Source organism: Phocoena sinus, chromosome 4, assembly GCF_008692025.1.
Source record: "Phocoena sinus isolate mPhoSin1 chromosome 4, mPhoSin1.pri, whole genome shotgun sequence".
Lineage (NCBI taxonomy): Eukaryota > Metazoa > Chordata > Mammalia > Artiodactyla > Phocoenidae > Phocoena > Phocoena sinus.
The window spans coordinates 72,297,132-72,319,050 of NC_045766.1; the positions used below are offsets into that span (position 1 = coordinate 72,297,132).

General features: G+C 35.6%; 1 protein-coding gene across 3 annotated transcripts in view; it reads right to left on the bottom strand.

Moving 5' to 3' along the window:
- The window catches only part of PAK2 (p21 (RAC1) activated kinase 2), a 95,523-nt gene that overhangs the window by 41,144 nt on the left and 32,460 nt on the right, over positions 1 to 21,919 (bottom strand). For all 3 annotated transcript variants that reach the window (XR_004349722.1, XM_032630796.1, XM_032630795.1), the window contains one exon: positions 6,005 to 6,212. Coding sequence is in view for 2 of the 3 variants with exons in the window: in XM_032630796.1 (XP_032486687.1) it covers positions 6,005 to 6,191 (187 nt within the window). In the remaining variant the exon portion in view is untranslated. The remainder of the gene's footprint in view (positions 1 to 6,004; positions 6,213 to 21,919) is intronic.

Genomic DNA, 21,919 nt, shown 5'->3' on the forward strand with positions numbered 1-21,919 from the left:
CTTTAAGACAGAAATGTGACCAGGTCTTCCCACTGTTTAAAATCCTGTAATGGTTCCCCAGGAAACAAGATAAAATCTGAGCTCTGTAGCATGGAATACAAGGGCCCTTTATGAACTACTCCCTGCCTACCTCTTTAGCCTCTTCTGCTACCTGTAGTTTCCTACATACATCATGCTATTATTCTCTCTTCTTCTCTGCTTTCACACCACACTTGACCATACTCAGCTCCACGAATGTGTTATGATCCCCCCCTGTACCTGGGCCACTGAAACTCTTTTCTAGGCACAGAACATACTTTTTAACTGTCAAAATCCTCCTATTTTCACTTACTCATCCTTCAGTCTTCAGCTCTAATATCTCTTCTTTAGGAAGCCTTCCCAGATATTACAGACATCTTACTCTATCCCTATTATCACTTTTCACAGTTTGTAATGATATGTTGCAGTCTTTTATTAGTGCATGAGGGCAGGGATATCATCTGCCTTGCTGATCATGAAATCTCTGATGACTCACAGAGTGCAAAAGATATATAATTAGCAGGGATATTAAAAAGATTTATTCAGGCAAGTTGTTATAAAAGGTACAATTTCTAATTTTCTTAATTTTTGCAGTGACATGAAAACCAATAATGAATAACTGAAGATACTCTAGAGTCTTTTTTTTAAATGAAAATATTAGCTGTTTGTTTAGTAATAAGGACAGCAATAAGGGATGTAAATTTGAGAACAAAATTAATATCTCTAGATGAGGCTTTACATTAGAGTTGGCAAAGATCTTAGGGTCACTGTAATTTTTTAAAATAAAAATACAATTTTTCCCCTTTTATCCTTCTGTTTAAAGTGGATAGACCAAGCACATATTGTGGCTCTCCCCTTCTACACCAAACCTCTTTATTCACCGTGGAACAAAATCTGTGAGGAATGCCCAAAGATGAAAAGCAATTAGGATAAAACTAGAGAGAGAAACAGCAGCTCAGGATGTAGAAAGGAGAATGAAATTGCAGATGGATTTCTGTATTCATACAAGCATGAACGTGCATACACATTCACATTCCTAACCCTGATTCCTAACCCTCAAGGTTCAGGCCTCGTTAGCTCCCAGAAAGGAACTGTAAGTGTGGGAGGTTGGGTTGGAAAGGGAGTAGAGCCCCAGGAATAGGAGGAATCAAAGAGCACCCCACCCTCCAAACATCTTTTTCTCTCTCAGTCTAAGGGAAAATTATGCACTCCTAAATATCTCCCTCCAAGTAGACGACACAGAGACTCTGCAGATGTTCTACTCTCAACTACAAAGCTGAATGCAATTCTCCCCAACTTGCCCTACAAATTCAAGGCAATTCTAATCAAAGCATCAACAGGTTTTTTTAAAAAGTACATGATAAGCGAAGTCCAAAATTTATACAGAAGAGCAAAGGGTCAAAAGATCCTGAAGAACCACATGGTACCAGATTTGCTCTATCAGTATTAAGAATTATAAGCTATAACAATTAAGGCAGTCTGGTATTAGTGTAGGTACAGAGAAATGAGCCAATGCAATAAAATAGAAAACACAGAAACAGATCCTGGCATACATGGAAACCTGACGGATAATGGCTAATACTGTAGGTTAGTGGAAAAATGATAAAAGTTTCAATAAATGGTCTGGGACACTGGCTTAAAAAAAAAAAGTGAAAATGAATCTCTCTTTACAAGTACACAAAAACCAAATCCAGATAGTTCAAAGGTTTAAATTGTAAAAGCCAAATTATAAAACATTTAGAAAAACCTAAGAAAATATCACCTCTAGTTTGGCAAAAATTTCTTAAAACACAAAAAGCTCAAACTTTACATAAAGGAAAGGAACAGATCAATTCAACTACACCAAAATTAATAACTTCTATTCATCAAAAGATACCACTGAAAGGGTGAAAAGGCATACTGCAACCTGGAAATCTATATTTAATAACACACAGCTGACAAAGGATTAGTATATAGACTATAAGGAATGTTTAAGGAAAAAGAACTCAACAGAAAACTGGACTAAAAAACAGGTATGTCACAGAAAACACAAATGAATAAATTAATATATGGAAAGACAATTTCCCAAGTCATCAGGGAAATCCAAATTAAAACCACAATGAGATACCATTTCACACCTCCCAAATTGGCAAAAATTAAAATCCCATAATACAAGAATTGGCAAGGATGTTCAGCAATAGAACATTTGTGTTCTGTGGGTCAGAATGAACATTAAAAAAAAAAAACTTTAGAAAGTAATTTGATAAACCTAGTCAAGTCAAACATGGGAATACCCTGTAAGCCCAGCAATTTTACTACTATGTATACAGCTGAGAGCAACCTTTTAATCTTTGGCCAGGACCCACATCAATACATTTTACATCCTGACACACACACAACTGAAACAAAAGTTTCATGAAACTTTTGCAATAACTCTATTTATACTGTGTGCAATAACTCTATACTCCATTTCATTTAGTGTCACCCACTATACAGATTTCATAACTCACTATTGCAGTGGTTCTTAATATTAGATGCACATTAGAATCCCCTGAGGTATTAAAAAAATTAAAAGCAAAACCAAAACTGATGCCCAGGTAAGCTCCTGAAGACTGATTCAATTGGCCTGCAATGGAGCTTGGACACAGATTTATTTAATTAAGCTTCCCAAGAGATTCTAATAAGCAATTAGAATCAAAACGACCTCATGTCTGAAAAGCACTGCCCTAGAAAAATATTTCCACATGTCCACCGAGAGATATGTTCAAAATTACCCATAGCAGCGTTGTTCATGAAAATAATCCAAAGGTCTATAGATAGGAGACCAGGTAAATAAACTGCCATCTATTTATACAGTGTACTAGTATACAGCAATGAAAATGTACTACAGCTACATATATCAACATTAGCGGTAAAAAAGAACTACAGCTATATATATCAACATAAATCTCAAAAACATGAGGTTGAGTGAAAATATACATCCTGAAAGTATGCATATACTGTAGTATGATTCCATTTATAAAATGTTCCCAAATAGGCAAACCCAAACCATATATTATTTGGGGATATTATGTCATAAGATTATAATAAAAAGCAAGAAATAAAAAATGCAAAATTCAGGATGGTAGATATTGTCGGGGGAGGAGAAGGAGGAAGAGGAGGGGTAGGATGGGGTGTGGCCAATGGGGACTTCAGGGCATACTGGTAAAATTCTATGTTGGGTGGTGGGTACAAGGGTGTTGATTAAAATATATACATTATGTATATTATACTCTTTTGTGGATGATGTCACCACAAAACTTAAAGCAAAATTCTATTTATGTAAAGTTCTAAAACAGGCTGAACCGATCAAAGGTGAAAAATCAGACAGAAGTTTCCCAAAGGTCGGGGAGGAGTAGACTGTTTGGGACACAATGTGAAAGAGTCTTCCAGGGAGATGGAAGTGGTGCATAATATGATATAGGGGGATAATGATTATGGTTTACACAGGTCTGTCCATTTGTCAAAACCGTACTTAATTTTCATGCATTTCAATATATGTAATTTTAACCAAAAAAGTAAGTGGAGAAAGAATGATAATTGTTGAAGCTGGGTTACAAGGTTCATTAGACTGTTACACTTTGTATAGTTTGATATTTTCTATTTTTTAGAGAAAGAAAAAAAGGAATTGGATAAGAAATGCAAAGTTTTTTTTAAAGAGCTTGTAAAGTTTTAAGATTAGCACTAAAGAGTTATTAAATCTTGAATATAATAAGCACAAGAAAACAAAAGACTTCAGAAATCACCAAAAAAAATTTAATGGATGTTAATTACAGACCTCAAAAGCTGATAAACCTGAAGGCAATCAGAGCCTTCCCTAGGACCCCCAGGTACCCTCACCCTCCCTTTGTTAGCGGGGGACCTTGAATTAGTTACCACTGGTAAGTATTAATATTTCTAGGAGAAAAGAAAAGAAAGGGGAGTTAATGAAGGAGGGTAAAACTGGAAGATTCTCAGTATGATCAGAGAGATAGGCATGCTCTGCTACATATATGTAAATGCGTGTTCAATTTGCTCACAAACCCCACCACCCTACCATTTACCCAAAGTGCGGGACTATCCACACTTTCTCCTTCAGTTAGTGCTCTTCTCTTCCCCTTTCCAAGGCTGTCCCCAAGTACATGCTGTTATCCTATCTTGAGCATTCTCCTACCCCAGTTTTGCATTCTACTCTCCATAGGCAAGTAATATCAACCCTTTGATCATTTCTTCTGGTACTAACCACCATAAATTTTTTTCTAACCTCCGCAATTATAAATACTGTGTTTACACTGCCATTTTTAGGTTTTCTTACTTTAAATACACTGATTTACAACTACGGAAGGTTACAATTTAGTGCTCTCCAACACATCCACTTTTTCTGCCTTCTTCCCACGCGTATTTTTTGGTTCATTTCCTGATTTCCCCCTTTATCTTTTATTTAATCCAGTCCAAGTAGATACACTTTTCATTCTCAAATATGTCAAATACACATGCTACAACTTCTGTTAAATAAACTTAAAAAACATATTTTCATGAGGCTTTTCAGTTACAACCTCATATGAAATCTTAAAAATAAGAGGAAAATTAGAAATAAGAGATATACACTAAAATGAACAGTTTTTCAACTGCTCAATATCCTGCTGGCATATCTAAATTCTCTAAGACTTGATTCTCTATTAATATCAACTATATTACCTCATTCAAATTTTCATTGATTATGTATTTTCAACTCTCAAATTAAATGTGTATTTATTATTATATACAAAGCACTGTTTTCTTCCACTAGGGTTTACCTCTCCATGTAAACTTAGACATATATAAGCGGAAAAATATCTTTACCTCTACTTATATCTATTACAGAGCCATACTGTCATGCTTAATATAATAAAACAAACTAATCCCTAACTTTTATTCTAAAATCCATTACAGTCCATAATCCCTTATTCAATTCTAAAATCCATAAAGCTCTGAAAACCAAAAGTTCTTTCTTTAGGTTTGGCACCAAAACAAATTTGGTGAATTCAACTTACGTGAGACTATTCATAGTTTTTATTCTACTTTGTGTGACTAGACCAGTGGTTCTTAACTGGAGGCAATTTTGCCCCACAGGCGAATCTGGCAATGTCTGGAGACATTTTCAGTTGTCACAACTGGGTACGAGGTGCTCAGTTGTCACAACTGGGTACGAGGTGCTACTTACTAACATCTAGCAGGTAAAAGCTAGAAATGGTGCTTAACATCCTACAGTGCACAAGACAGATCCCTGCAACAAGGCATTATTTGGCCCCCAAATGTCTATCTTACTGAGGATGAGTAACACTGGACTAGACTCTTGTTTATGGAAGATCCATTTATGTGTTGAGTACTGAGTGTTGCCTCAGATGAATCTGAGGGTATTACAGAATACATGATAAAAAGAGAGCATTACTACTACTCGAAAGTCAGAAAAACTCTTAATTCCAAGCCACAGTTGGCTCCTGAGATTTCAGACAGGAGACTGTAGACTTTATATTTCCATTCTTCTAATGGCAAGTCTTTCTCAAATATCACGAATCTCATTAATGTTAGGAAGCCATGAACTGTGGCCCAAGCCTTAGAAAATGAAGGAGGGGAGTACAGAAATTCACTGGACGAAACAAATAGAATGAGCAACAACCTTCGTTTTATTCTTTTCCATTACAGTTTAAAATAAACTAGCCTTCCTATTTTTTTCTTTTTTTGGCTGCACCGCGTGGCTTGTGGGATCTTAGTTCCCGCCAGGGATTGAATCCGCACCCTCAGCAGTGAAAGCACAGAGTCCTAACCACTGGACCACCAGGGAATTTCCAAACTAGCCTTTCTAATAGTGCCTATATACCACCATCAATTGTATGTTTACTGTTCTCACCATAAAGGATATCAGCTTATTATACTTTAATTAAAAAGATATCAAAACCAATAACATAAAATAATAGCTGTGACTCTTGAAATCACAGTAGCTATTTACCTTTCTCTGTGCTTGAGAATATAGAGATGATTTTATTCCTGGGCTTTTTTTCCTCTGGAACAGAGGGCAAAGGTTTTAAACTGTGATTGGCTGACAAAGGGTCTTTGCCTCCAGTGCTAAAAATGGTACTGCTCATTCGCACAGGGGGTGCTGGAGGCTTGTCTTCCAGTTCTCCGTTATCAGACATGATTCAGAATTATGATATGGCCTGAAACAGAAAGGCAAAAACATACAGTTAACAACAAGGTAAAAAATAGTATGTACAGGCACAAAACAGTATTAATTACCTCCCCAACTTCAAATTAGAAAATGTTACCCATTTAAAGCTGTAAAACTTAAGAGATGAAATTAGTTGCAATATAGGCAATCTCCCCTAACAAAGTTGGTAAATGGCTAGCTGAGGGAACCTTTGAAAAGTCATATCCCATTAAGAGGACTATGATAATTTGGGGGAAGCAAGATGACACTAACATATCAGAGTATATCACCTGTTCAACTGGTTCTAAGAGTAAATGTTCCAATGAACAGACAACATAGAGTCTTAAAAAAATAATAATTTGAAGAGGAAGACTATGTCCTGACCAGCCAATAATAGGATATATGTCTCTGATAGGTCTACTTCTAGAGCAGAGATAGGATGCTTGCTACTAAAAATATCAACCAATAGCCTCCAAACTGATTCCAGGCTTGCTAGCTTTGTCATTACAACTTAACCTCAATATAAACTTTCGTAAAGGATAGGAACGTGCCACTGATACAATATTTGGTTTCTCTAAAAATCTGACCATCTAACTACATATGTTAGTCCCTTCAAGTCTGGGAACACTGACAAAAGTAAATCCAGAGTTTGGCCAAATCCCAAGGTTCTGTCATCCCGTGATGCCCTGTCCAGGCTGTCAAGTTACCCTCCTTATCCACATGGCTAATTCAGCAGAAATGTCAACCTTGTTTACATATATGTATACACATCTATTTTATGTCTTTAAAACAAAGTAGATTACACACATTTAAAATCAGCAGTGAAGGAGAAGGGATGTCTAACTTATAGATGAGCTCTGATACAAAAGTATATATGTTAGGAAATAATACCTCACTAAACAAGATTTTGATTGATAATTAGATCCTGATTTGATTGTAACATTATTTAATACATGTAAGCGAACAAAATTTTGTATATGTACAATGAAAAGAATGCAACTGTTTTTAGATAAAATTAATAATAATTTAAAAGATTTTTATTTAGTCTGAATGCTAGTACCTGAAGAATAGTAGGTATAATTTGAAAAAAACTGAGGGATGAAGAATACCTAATTCCACGCCAAATCTTACAGCTTTTGTTTCCCTTGATAGAGGTATGTCAAAGCACTACTGTATAATTTATATGTCATATGACAGTTACTTTTCAGCCTACAAGAGGAAGAATGAAAGAAGGTAAAGGGAAAAATAAACATTTCTGGAGGTAACGAGCTGGAGAAGAGAGAAAGAAAAGATCTATAACTGTGTATGAGAAAGACTGCCTGAAGTGAAATTAAACTACTGGTGCTCAAAGGAAGAAATGGGGGTGGGATCTAAGAAGGTGGTGTGAACAACATACAGTCAGATGATTCTTCCAAACCAGCTGGTCACATCATGTGGATTACTTGATGAATTGATAAAATCAAGACAGATATTTAGCTTTTATGTGACCAAACATTAAGGCAAAACAGATGAACCCTAGAGTAGCTCACTTTTATCTTAATCACCAGTTACAATATAGAAACTACACGTTTAGATTTTGATTACACTGTGAATTGCTCCTATTTAAAAATCAGGGTAACAAAATTCCAAAATACATTTGCATGCATTTACAGAAGGAAATGCACCAAAACATTAACAGTGGTTATCTGTGATTAATAAGTTATTTTTTTTTAATAAGTAATTTTTTTTTTTTAATTAATTTATTTTATTTTTTGTTTTTTGGCCGCGCCGCATGGCATGTGGGATCCTACTTCCCCAAACCAGGGATCGAACCCATGCCCCCTGCATCGGAAGGGCAGAGTCTTAACCACTGGACCACCAGGGAAGTCCCCAATAAGTAATTCTTAAACTTGATTATAATCAGCATAGCTGTGGTTAAAAAAAGATCAATATAAAACAGGGCACAATAATTATTTAATGTAAACTGACTACAAATTCTATCCTTAAGGCTGGCTCATAAATGGAACATAACTGGAAATTGGCAATGCACCTTCAGCTGCATGTTGTCCAGTACTGGGTTGTGGAATCAGATTGCTTTGGTTGGAATCCTAGTTCCATCATTTACTTAAGTGTGTGACCTCAGGACTAAACTGTGCCTCAGAGTTTCTTAGAGAAATGGCTGGTTCTAGGCCTGGACAGGGAAAATACAAGATGAGTCTATAGTGTCTTATAGTGTCAGAAGATAAGGAAGTACTTATAAAGGATGAGAGCATGTCAAAAGGACACAGGAAAGAGTTCCCAAAAGCCAATACTGGAATGATTTGAGCAATAAAATTAATAAAGTAGTATATAATCCAAAGTATAAAATAAATATACATAATTCATATCGATACAAAAAAACTGAATAAATAAAATGGGGTCGGGGGACAAATCTTCCTTACAAAAGAATTCCAAATAATATATATGTAGATACATTCCCTTCTAGGAGTTGGAACTTAACTTCTCTCCCCATTTGATTGTAGGCTAGACTTCGTGACTCATTTCCAAAGAAAAGAATATGGAAAGGGGAAAATAACACCGCAATGGAAAAATCTGGCATTAACCAAGTGATCAAGGTTAACATCACTAGTGATAAGTCACAGTGACATCATTAATCTCCTGACGTAATGTGTTGAGGAGCACAATCTACCTCTGTGGCATTCTTCCCCAAACCCATATCTAGTCATGGGGGGAAAAATCAGATAAACCCAAACTGAGCGACATCCTACAAAATTCCTGACCAACACTTCTCAAAACCGTTAAGGACATGAAAAACAAAGACGGATTGAGAAATTATTATAGAACAGAAAAGGCTAAGGAGACATGACAATGTGGTATCCTGGAATTGAAAAGAAGACATTGGTGGAAAAATAGGTGAAATCCAAATAAAAATCTAGAATTTAGTTAATAATAATGTACTAGTGTTGGCGTCTTTGCTTTGAGATACATTTTATGGTTTATGTAATGTTAATATTAGGGGAAGATGGGTGATAGTTATACAGGAAATCTACTATCTTTGTAACTTCTCTGTAAGTCTAAAATTATTCAAAAATAAGAACTCTAGGGGCTTCCCTGGTGGCGCAGTGGTAGAGAGTCCGCCTGCCACTGCAGGGGACACGGGTTCGTGCCCCAGTCCAGAAAGATCCCACATGTCGTGGAGCGGCTGGGCCCGTGAGCCATAGCCGCTGAGCCTGTGAGTCCGGAGCCTGTGCTCCGCAACGGGAGAGGCCACAACAGTGAGAAGCCCGCGTACCGCAAAAAAAAAAAAAAAAAAAAAAAAAAAAAACTCTATTAAAAAAGGAATAAATTCCTCAAAAAGTTAAATATAGAGTAACCTACCATACGACCCTAGCGACTTCACTTCCAGTATATGCCTAAGAGAGTTGAAAACACATGTCCGTACAAAAACTTGCATATGAATGTTCACAGCAGCATCATTCGTGATAGCCCAAAGAGGAAAACAACCAAAATATCAACGGATGGACAAAATATGTCATATCTATACAATGGAACACTGTTTGGCCACAAAAAGGAGTCAAGTACTGATACATGCTACAACATGAAATAAACCTTGAAAACATAAGTGAAAAAAGTCTGACACAAAAAGACCACAAATTATAAGATTCCACTTACATGAAATGTCTAGAACAGTCAAATCCACAGAGACAGAGAGTAGATCAGTGGTTGCTAGACAGTGAGGGGAATGGGACGTGACTTTGGGGGAATGAAAATATTCTGGAATTAGACATTGGTAACAGTTGCACAACCTTGTGAATATATTAAAACCACTGAACTGTACACTTTAAAATGGTAAATTTCAGCTATGTGAATTACATCTCAATTTAAAATAGGAATTAATAATATGTACCTCATAAAGATTAAATGAGTTAATAACTGAAGGCTGCTACTATTACTATCATGATATTATTATTTATAAGATTCTATGCTAGAAGTTGGAGAAAGAAAAGAGGACTTAATTCTTCTCCAAGAGTTCATAATCTACTGGGAAAGACCAGCACATACATATTTAAGTTAGGTTATGCCCTTTATCAACATTTGTTCTCAACACATGCATATTAAAAGCCACTTTGTTTCTTCAAAGCAGCAGTTCTCAAAACATTTTGGCCTCAAGACCACTTCACACTCTTAAAAATTACTGAGCATCTCAATTTTTGTTTATGTGCATTCTATCTATATTCACTATAAGAAATTAAAATGAGCTACTTAAAGTATTTACTTCATTAAACCCCTTACATTACAATGTTATTCATAAATAACATTTTTATGAAAAAAAAAATTTTCCAAAACAGAATATAGTGACAAGAGTGGCATTAGTTTACTTTTCTGCAAATCTTTTAAATGTCTGGCTTAGTAGAAGACAGTTGGATTCTCATATCTGCTTCTGTATTCAATTTATTGTGTTATGTTTTGGTTGAAGTATATGAAGAAAATCTGGTCTTACACAGATATGTAGCTGGAAAAGGGAGTATCTTAATAGCTTTCAGATAATTGTGGATATTCTTCTTTGATACTACACCAAACTCAACCTTCATACGGTTACCTATGGACTCTGAAACCACAGCAATAAATTTTTTGTACTCTGTTACATTAAAGCCATTGAATTCTCTTGCACTTTGAATGGATCTTTTACCCATGAATGAATTTTGTAATGTCATGAATTGATTATCTGGAAAGTATTGGCTCACTCAATTATTAAGATATTCCAATGTTGACACTTCATTATACAATAAAAATAAAATCACGTTCATTAATATCACCACTGATCTCATCAGAAAAGTCTAGGTATTGGGAACCTGTCAAATTCAAGAAAGTGAATACAAGTTTTCTAAAACTCTAATTTTCATTTGAAATTTTAAATTTTATCAATTAACAACAAATTCTGTCACTTCATTCATTTTCGAGAAAATGTCTGCCAAATACCTAAGTCTGAACAACCAGAGTTGTTCAGTGGGCCAGTCGTTCTTTCAAATAAAAATGGTGTTCCAGGAAATGGGGCCTTTTTAAGCTCAATCATATAAGTGGTTTTCTGTAAGACAACCATTTCATACTTCATAAGTACCTTATGAGTACTTCCCATTTTGCTATACAAAATACTTTAAAAGTAAACTCAAAAGTAGAGATATAATAAGATTAGTAATTTTATTGTTTCAAGTACATTCTTAAGTGAAACTGGCTTTTAAAAAAAAACTACAAGCACATAGCTATTGCCTTGAATGAGTTGTATTAAAGTACAGTCAGTTTTACCCACCACTGCTTTTGCATCATCAATGCAAATGTCAACACAGTGTAAAAAGGCAAAGAACACCTTAGTATTATTATGAAAAATAGGTTTTGACTCACAGACCCCAAGGGTACCACAGACCACTCTTTGAGAACTGCTGCTTTAGAGTTTACCCCAGCTCCATACTTCACCCTCATAGTCCCAATTCTTTCTGATGTGCTACTAGGCAGCAGAAGACCCATTATTTATTTCCTCCTATACGCTACAGAACACATTTTTGACATAGGAAAAGGTAAAGGGTAATCAATGGCTAGATTTCCAAGCTGGGGCACAAAAACCTAATCAAATCTTGAAAATGGTTCAAAATCTATACATATGTCATAATAATTACTACAGTGTTTTTTGTAACAAAACCCAGAAAGATGTCAGCCAAAGAGACTGTCATTTATATGAAAAATACCACCACCAAATTCTAAAGCAAACAACACTAACAAGGCAACTTTCAGAACACAGCCTTTCCTTATACTCTGGTTATTCAAAAAATTTTCTTTACTGCTTTATTTTAATATACTGTGCAGTAATTTTTAAAGTTTTCTGCACAAATTCAGTCCAATAAAACTAAAGAGGAACTAATACGTTATTTGTTTCAGAACTTTCTTCTTTATCTACATTATAAAGTTAAACCAGCTATGTCTCAAGGAAATCCCAATTAACACGACGTACCCTATTAGGCAACACATGTCTAAACAAAATCTAAATTTTATAGGTCACAGATGTCCCTAATGAGATTACTCAAAATGACAAATATTACGGCAATAATTCTAAGTAATATGCCTCATAAGTGATTAGATGGTAGTAAATAAAAGCATGACCCTTGATAAAACACTGATGACTCTGCCACTAGCTAAGCTGAGGACTTGATCCCTTCATCTCACGATTTCTCTAATGAATCTGTCTTCAGCTGCTATTCAGAGGAAGAGGTTAGAAGAAGCCCTAACTAGCTTCCCAAAGAGTCTCTATACATTCAGCTTTTGTTTAGAGAAAGAAGTTAAAATTGGTTGACTAAAAATAACACATGATAACACTCTCCCTGGCTATACATTCCTCAGCAGGTACTGCCATTTAGGGCCATTTACTACCAAATCAATCTGATCTCACATGAGTGCACATAAATACTATACTTCATGTTCCCCAATATACCAAAGACTCTCCTGGCCTAAATCATCTTTGGGTATACATTTCTCCATTCTTAAATTTTCTTTATCCTTTTCTCTACCCAACCAAATGCTCAGTAAAAATTATTTCCTATGTAAGGTCATGCCTGTCTGTCCCTGTTCAAAAAGACCCCTCACATCCTCTGAATGCAAGTTACACAGGAATATAAATCCAGAGAGTATTGAAGTTGGAATGGAATTCATTTGGTCCATCTTCCTTATTTTATTTGTGAAGAATCTGACTCACCAAAATGTAAGCAGTTTGCCTGAAGTCACACAAATCTAATTATTAACAGAACTAAACCAGAATCCAAGTTTACTAACAACGCTTCATCTCATATTTTTCTAATTATATTAACATATCAGACCATTCTTTGGCAATGAATTACAACTGTGCATCATTAATTATTATTTTAAGTGTTCCTGCCCAAGACTTCAAGCAATTCAAAAGCAGGGATTATACAGTCTCTTCAATAAGTGGTGCTGGGAAAACTGGACAGCTACATGTAAAAGAATGAAATTAGAACATTCTCAAACACAATACACAAAAATACACTCAAAATGGATTAAGACCTAAATGTAAGACCAGGTACTATAGAACTCTTAGAGGAAAACATAGGCAGAACACTCTTCCACATAAATTGCAGTAGTATCTTTTGGATCCACCTCCTAGAGTAATGAAAATAAAAGCAAAAATAAACAAATGGGACCTAATTAAATTTAAAAGCTTTTGCACAGCAAAGGAAACCATAAACAAAACACAAAGACAACCTACAGATGGGAGAAAATATTTGCAAATGACGCAACTGACAAGGGTTTCATCTCCTAAATGTATAAACAGCCCATGCAGCTCAATATCTAAAAAAACAAACAACCCAATCAAAAAATGGGCAGAGGAATTCCCTGGCAGTCCTGTGGTTAGGACTCTGCACTTCCATTGCAGGGGGCACAGGTTTGATCCCTGGTTGGGGAACTAAGATCCTGCAAGCCGCATGGCACTGCCAAAAGAAAAAGAAAAAAAAGGCAGATCTAAATAGACAGTTCTCCAAAGAAGATGTACAGATGATCAAGAGGCACATGAAAAGATGCTCAAGGGACTTCCCTGGTGGTCCAGTGGCTAAGACTCCAAGCTCCCAATGCAGGGGGCCCAGGTTCTAACCCAGTTTGGGGAACTAGATCCCACATGCCTCAACTAAAGATCCCACAAGTGGCAACGAAGATCCCATGTGCCTCAAATAAGACCCAATGCAGTCAAATAAATAAATAAATATTAAAAAAGAAAAAAAGATGCTCAACATGGCTAATTATTAGAAAAATGCAAATCAAAATTACAATGAAGTATCACCTCACACCAGTCAGAATGGCCATGATCAAAAGGCCTACAAGCAATAAGTGCTGGAGACGGTGTGGAGAAAAGGGAACCCTCATACACTGTTAGTGGGAATGTAAATGGTACAGCCAGTATGGAGAACAGTATGGAGGTCCCTTAAACAACTAAAAATAGAACTACCATATGATCCAGGAATCCCACTCCTGGGCATATATCTGGAGAAAACCATGGTTCAAAAGGATACATATACCCCAATGTTCATTGCAGCACTGTTTACTGTAGCCAAGAAAGGGAAGCAACCTAAATGTCCATCAACGGATGAATAAAGAAAATGTGGTACATGTATACAATGGAATATTACTCAGCCATTGAAAGGAATGAAATAATGCCATTTGCAGCAACATGGGTGGACCCGGAGATTATCATTACTAAGTGAAGTAAGTCAGACAGAGAAAGACAAATATCATATGGTATCACTTATATTTGAATCTAAAAAATAATACAAATGAACTTTTTTACAAAACAGAAACAGACTCACAGAAACAGAAAACAAACTTATGGTTACCAATGGGGAAAGGTGAGGAAGAGGGATAAATTAAGAGTTTAGGATTAACATATACACACTACTATATAAAAATAGATAATGAACAAAGATCTAATGTATAGCACAGGGAACTTTACTCAATAGTCTGTAATAACTCATATGGTTAAAGAATCTGAAAAAGAATGGATATATGTATACATATAACTGTATCACTTTGCTATATACCTGAAATTAACACAACACTGTAAATCAACTATACTCCAATATAAAATAAAAAATTTTTTAAAAAGCAGGGATTATACTACTACTACTATTATACCATATTACTATTTCCTTTAACACAAATCCTTCCATGTATCAGACAATAATGTGTACTGACTTACAGTAGTACACTCTGTACCCAGATGAAATATTGTTTTTCCTCAACTTTCTTGTATCAAACAGCATTTCACTAGACAACATATAAACTACCCTATATTAACAAAAATATCTTTGGAAAGATTTATACTTTTCCCCTAATAGCCAATTCATAGCCTTAGTCTTCAACTTTTCCATAAGGCAGTGTATTTTTTTCTTTATTGCTTCTACTGACAGTGTCAAATGGCTAAGAAGCACCAAGTGAAGATGTGATAAGGTTCTTTACATCTTATATTTTAGCAGAAACAACAAAGAATATAAAAACAATTCATTATAAAATACTGATTTACCAATGTTTTGCTCCACCATTACATAAAAATGTTTTATAAAAAAGGGCAAAATGATAAGGAATGCCTCTCTCCAAAACCTTTCACTTTTTGCTACTTTTCAGTGAAAAACAAGTAGGCGAAACAAAAAGCATGCCCAAAACACACTGTACTCTTCTAACAAGACCATTGTTTAATTGTGACACAACTCAAAGACAAACAATTCCTCAATTGTCTACTGAAGAAGATGAGGGGAAGCTAAATACACAACAGAAATGAAAAAAGGAGTGGTGTCTGGAACCAGTCAGTCCAACTAGGAGAAATTACTAAATTTATTATAATTCACTCAGATCATCTATGGTACTCCAAGTACAAACCACATACTACTGAAAAACATGATTTTAAAAGCACAATTTTGCTTTATATTTTTTACTTACATTTTATATAAATACCAAACAAACCTTAATTTTTTAGTACCTTATGAATATAGTAATACAACACTATAAGACATCAAACAATCTCTCAATCAGCTCTAAGAGTCCCAACATCACTGACCCTGAGTCTCTCCAAAAAAGCCTCAAATGCCTTTGAGAGCAAAAGCATTAATGAAAATATCCCAAATCACCTTAAGTGGATGGACAACACACACTATGAAAGGGAAGTTCACAAATCAGTAAGAAAGGAGTGTTTTCATTTGGTGGCAATGGCCGTAACATCAGGTCTATCAGTAGCAAAGCCTATCCGTAGCAAAGTCTATCAATAGCAAAGTAGAAAACAACTGGGGCACTGGTAAAGAATAAAGGAAAATAAAAAGAAACTTTGCTTCAAACTCAAATAAATAAAGGATTGGATAATGCAACAAATCTTTAAATATGCATGGATAAGCTAGTTAAGAGGAAAGGGATGTTTCCATATGGTGCAAAGCAAAGTGAAATCAGGAACAAGAGAGTAAGCAATTTACTAATCCAGGTATTCTCAAGGGACTTCTGACTAAAGTTCTACTATGATGGCTGCCACAGGGGACAGATGATAAAACCCAGAGTCTGCCAAAATTGGAGTCCCTCCCACAGAAGGCTAGCTATAATCTATATAAGAGTAAATCAGGAATAAATCCCTTTGCACAGAAGGGAATGAGAAAACCTTAAGCATTTTGAGCCCAGTAATAACAACAGAAGTGCAGGCAATGGGGAATCCCTGAGAAATCCTAACAACAAAATGCACGCTTGTGGTCTGAATTCATGCCACCCATGAGGTCCCCCCACATCCCAAACAGGTTTAATTGAATGTGGCCGTGTTGGTAGCACTCCCTAGTGAATGACAGAATCAAATATAAAGCCTCCTTGGGAGAAAACCACTTCAACACAGGTCTCAAAATATACCCAAAGATCAAATTCTAATGAAAAGGAGCAGCTCATAGGGAAAAAAAACCAACACACTGTGACTGAGAACTAACCAAAACAGACTGGTGAAACAGATGTGAAATAATCTGACACAGAACATGTACCAGAAGCTCAAATATGAAAGCAGAAAAAAGCAAATGTGAAAAACAACCATACAGAACTTTCAGTAAGAAAAAACATAATACCTGAAAATTAAAAATTGACATTTGAAGTAAAGAGCAGCATGGACTCAGTAAAAGAGAGAGTTAATGAACGGGAAGATATATACAAAGAAAGTACCTAGAATGCAGCACAAAAGACAAAGAGATAGAAAATATAAAAGAAAAGTAAAATGAGTAGGCTAGATGGTCTAAGATATATCTATTTGGAGTTCCAGAAGGAGATGACAGAATGAATGAGGGACTCACTCACCAGATAAATTGGGGGTGAGAAATTTCTAAGGCCGATGAAGGACACAAATCTGTAAGTTGAAGAAACCTAATGAATCAAAAGCAGGATAAAATGTAATCTATGCACATCAAAGTGAAGACAAAACATAGTGAAATTAAGATAAAGTTCTTAATATCAAAGGAGAAAAAAGGATAAACCTCACAGAAGTGGCAGTTGGACTGTCAGCTTACTTTCTGATAATAGCAATGAAAGCAACAAGACACTGGAATATCCTCATGTATTGAGAGAAAAAGCGGCCAACACAAATTGCAGATTTAACAAAACTATCTTTCAAGAATATGGTTAAAATAAATACATTTTGAGAGAAAGAAAATTTCCAGAAGATTGGAATCACTATATACTTTTAACCAAAATCAATTAAGTTGGAAATCAATAACAAAAAGGTAACTAGGAAAAAACTCCATGAGTTTGTAAATATAAAACACCTCTTAAAAACTTATGGTTAAAAAAAAAAGATATCATAATGGAAATGAGAAAATACTTAGAATTGAATGAGAATGAAAAACTATATCAAAATTTGCAGGATTAGGATAAACAAAATGTGGTGTATATATACTGTAGAGTATTATTTCCCTTTAAAAAGAGATGAAATTTGATACATGCTCTAACAAGGATGAACTATGAAAACATTAAGTAAAATAAGCCAGACAAAAGGACAAATACTGTATAATTCCACATATATGAGGTATCCAGAGTGGTCAAATTCAATAGAGACATAAAGTAGAATAGAGGTCACCAGGGCCTGGGGTGGGGGGTTTGTGAAATAGGGAGTTATTGTTTAATTGGTAGAGTTTGTATTTGGGATGATGAAAAAGTGTTGGAAATGGATAATGGTAGGAGTTGCTCAACACTGTGAGTGTACTTAATGCCAATGAACTACACACCTAAAAGAATGGTAAATTTTATGTTATGTATATTTTACTGCACACACAAAACAGCCTCGCAAGATGTGATTAAAGCACTTAATGACACCTACAGTTCTGAATTTTTACTTTAAAAAAGAACCAAAAATTAATGACTTAAGCATCCAACCTAAGAAGCAAAACAACAAAAAAAAAAATAGCAAAATAAACCCAAAGAAAGTAGGAAGAAAAATAATAATTTAAGATAAAAGCAGAAACTGCTGAATGTAAGGCTATCATACAATAGAGAAGATCAATAAAGCTAAAAAGTTGAGTCTTAGACAAAACTAATGATACCTCTGGCAAAATTAACCAAGGAACAAAGAAATCACAAATAAACACTAACAGGAATGAAAAGGGGTTCTATCAGTAGTGAGCAGAGGTCACTAATACCAATATTCTGCAATGTGCCAACAAGTCTTCACAACTCTTGAACGTTCCACCATGCTCTGATTTATAACTAAAAAGACATATATATAAAATTACCCGAACCTAGAGCACAGTTCTATTTTATACATAAAAGATACTTTTTACACAGTTTTAACACACACTGAATTCTCCAGGTATGTAACCACTATGAAATCAAGAAGAGCTTACACTTTGTTTTGCTCAGTTTTACCAAGAAGTTTATTCATCATTTGGAATATCATGTCACTGAAAGCAATGCACTCATGCTTGTTGAATCATCAAAGCAGCACACCTGCATGAGATTGCACTGTGACTGAACCTATGAGTATTAGATACAGGCCTATGATCACTTCATACTTTTAAAGTTGCTGTGATCAAGTATTTACAAATGGAAATATTATTTTATTAAAGTTTTCCTGTTAGTTCTATTTTTTCCATTATATATTAATTTTCCTCCCAAAATTGATTTAGGGAAGTAGAGTAAGGCATTATATTGATTTTTCCCTGAAAAGAGGATAAAGTAAATAATCTGTGACTTTTAATTTCATAGGAGAGCAATAAAACATAGTGTCTAAAAAGAACAGACCCATGGCAGGCGGCGGGTGTTTCCCTGGTGGCCCAGTGGTTAGAATTCTGCGCTTCACTGTCGTGGCCTGGGTTCACCCCCTGGTTGGGGAACTAAGATCCTGCAAGCTGTGTAGCGGGAAAAAAAAAAAAAGTACAGACCCAGACACCCCATTGCTAGCAACCTATCCCAAAGACACACCAACAAAAATACAATACAAATAAACATATACACTAGACTGTTATTGTTGTATTATCTATAACAGCAAAAGACAGGAAGCATCTCAAATGGCCAAAAATAGGGGACTGCTTGAATTAACTATGGTATATCACACACTAAAGTATTATGAAGCTGTAAAAATGAAGGAGGAAACCACTGTATACATTGCCATGGAGTAATCTCAGGATATACTACTGATGAAAATGTAAGATGAGGGAAAAATGTATGTCTGGTATGCTACCATTTACCTAAGGGGAGAAAAAAAGGTGTATCAACACAAAAACACACACACACACACACACACATGCGGTTATTATTACTTTTTTTAATGGAAGGATAAACCATAATTTTTTTTATGGTTGCTTTGGGAGGGGAAGAATAAAATGGAAGGGACTGAGTTAAAAGTTAGATTTCTCTGAACATATCTTGTTTTGTACATTTGTAAATTAACAATTTTTTATTACCCTTTATTCCTTTTCCTGCAGCATTTTGCTAAACAAGAACAAGTGTCATTAATTGCAAATAATAAGACTGTCTACAAAATGCAAACAAAACTATGATGAATTATTAGGATAAACACAAATTTAGCAAAGTTGCAGGATAAAGAGGAATACACAAAATTCAACTGCATTTGTGCACACTAAACAGAAAATGAAATGGGGGGAGGGGGAAGATACCATTTATAATACCATTAAAAAGTCTGAAGTTCCTAGGACAGAAATTTCCAAACCTGCTTAGTTCATGGTGCCCATACTATTCTCAGTAATCATTTCATAGCACCTCTAAGCCAAAAGACATTCCTAACAGTTTCATTTAGTGTTTAGTAGTTAGGTCCAAACAACTTCATTAGTATTTATCATTCACTCATCCTAAAAACTTAGTAACTACTGGAAAAAGCAATTGAATTAAACAAAAAACTTTTCTTTCTTTCTCTTTCAGGTACATTAGGTAAGCATGCACAACCTCTGAAACCTCGGACCCCACACACCCTCATTTCCTGTTCCATATTGATTTTCATACTTCTAATCTCAGCAACCATTTCACAAAGATAGACTTTATCAAATGTATCACAATCTAATGTTGAAACGTGGAACTTCCTAGAGCTAGAAGTTCACATTGTGTCCAATGGACATCCATCCATTCCCTGGTGGCACAGTGGTTAAGAATCCACCTGCCAGTCCAGGGGACACGGGTTCGATCCCTGGTCCAGGAAGATCCCACTTGCCACGGAGCAACTAAGCCCGTGAGCCACAACTACTGAGCCTGCACTCTAGAGCCCATGAGCCACAACTATTGAGTCCGCATGCCACAACTAGTGAAGCCTGCATGCCTAGAGTCCGTGCACCACAAGAGAAGCCACCGCCATGAGAAGACTGCGCATCGCAAAGAACAGTGGCCCCCACTCGCTGCCAACTAGAGAAAGCCCATGGCAAGAAGACCCAACACAGCCAAATAAAGTTCAAAAATAAATAAATAAATAAACATCCCATGGTGCCTTTAAGCTCAGTGGGGTACTCCAGGACACCATGGCACAGTTTGGGAACTGTGGACCTAGAATCTTTATAGAGAGGAAAAATGTACTGGAAGACATTAAGACCTAAATAAACGGTGAGATACTAATGGTCACTAATTTAAAAACTCAATAATGTACAAATGCCACATTTCCTCAAACTAATCTATAGATTCAAAGCAATCCTAATCAAAGATCCAAGGGAGTTTTGTGAAAAACTGGACAGTTAATTCTAAAATCTATATGGAAGAGCAAGAGCATAGCAAAGATATTCCTGAAGAATAATGTAGAAACACTCACTGTGAAATGAAGTCTTTATTAAAAAAAAATGGATCCTATACCATGCCACTTATGCAACTTTTCCAATCTTTTTATTTCGCTTTACCTGTCTTTTCAAGCTACTATCCCAACAACCAGCTCTATACTGGGTGTGGCCAACTTTTTCATTCAGGCACAACATGACAACACCCCTCTTCATTCTGAGCTACACAATGCCATGGGATAGTGTGGCACCCACACACATGCAACCTGGTAGTGCAGGGGAGTTAATTGTGGAGTGAACCTATGACGAATGGTGATGAAACAGATAGATTCCATCTCCTTAGATCATTTTTCTCATCCTGTCGGATGATCCTGTGAATGACTTTATAGTGTAACTTCCTGGGGGACAATACACTGGGATTGAGCAATCAGTTGCACTGCCATTCTGGCTACCACTTCACTCCCCTTTTCCTACACTGGGGAAATACTTTCTAATAATGTAAAGATATGTAAGCCTTCAGCCTCAAGCTCTGTTTTCTGGGGAATCCAGGTGAAGAAAGATTCCTACCTTGCATCATACCAAAAAAATTTTAGATGAATTAAAGATTTAATGTGAAAGGCAAAATTCTAACTTTTAGAAGATTATATGTGAGAATATCTGTATACAGAAGAATATCTTTATACAACACATGACTCTAAAGGAAAAGATTGATAAATATGACTACATTGTACACCATAGAATAAAAAGACAAGCCACAAACCAGGGTATAACTGCAACAAAAGTAACTGACAAAAACTGCATCAACAATAAATAAAGAATTCCTACAAAGAAATATGCAAAAGGCAAACAATCCAGTAAAAAAATGAGCAAATGACAAGAACAGGCATTTCATAGAAGACAACAAACAGTGAATAAACACATGAGAACAAGCCCAGTCTCATATGGAAATGTAAATTAAGGCCATTTGTAG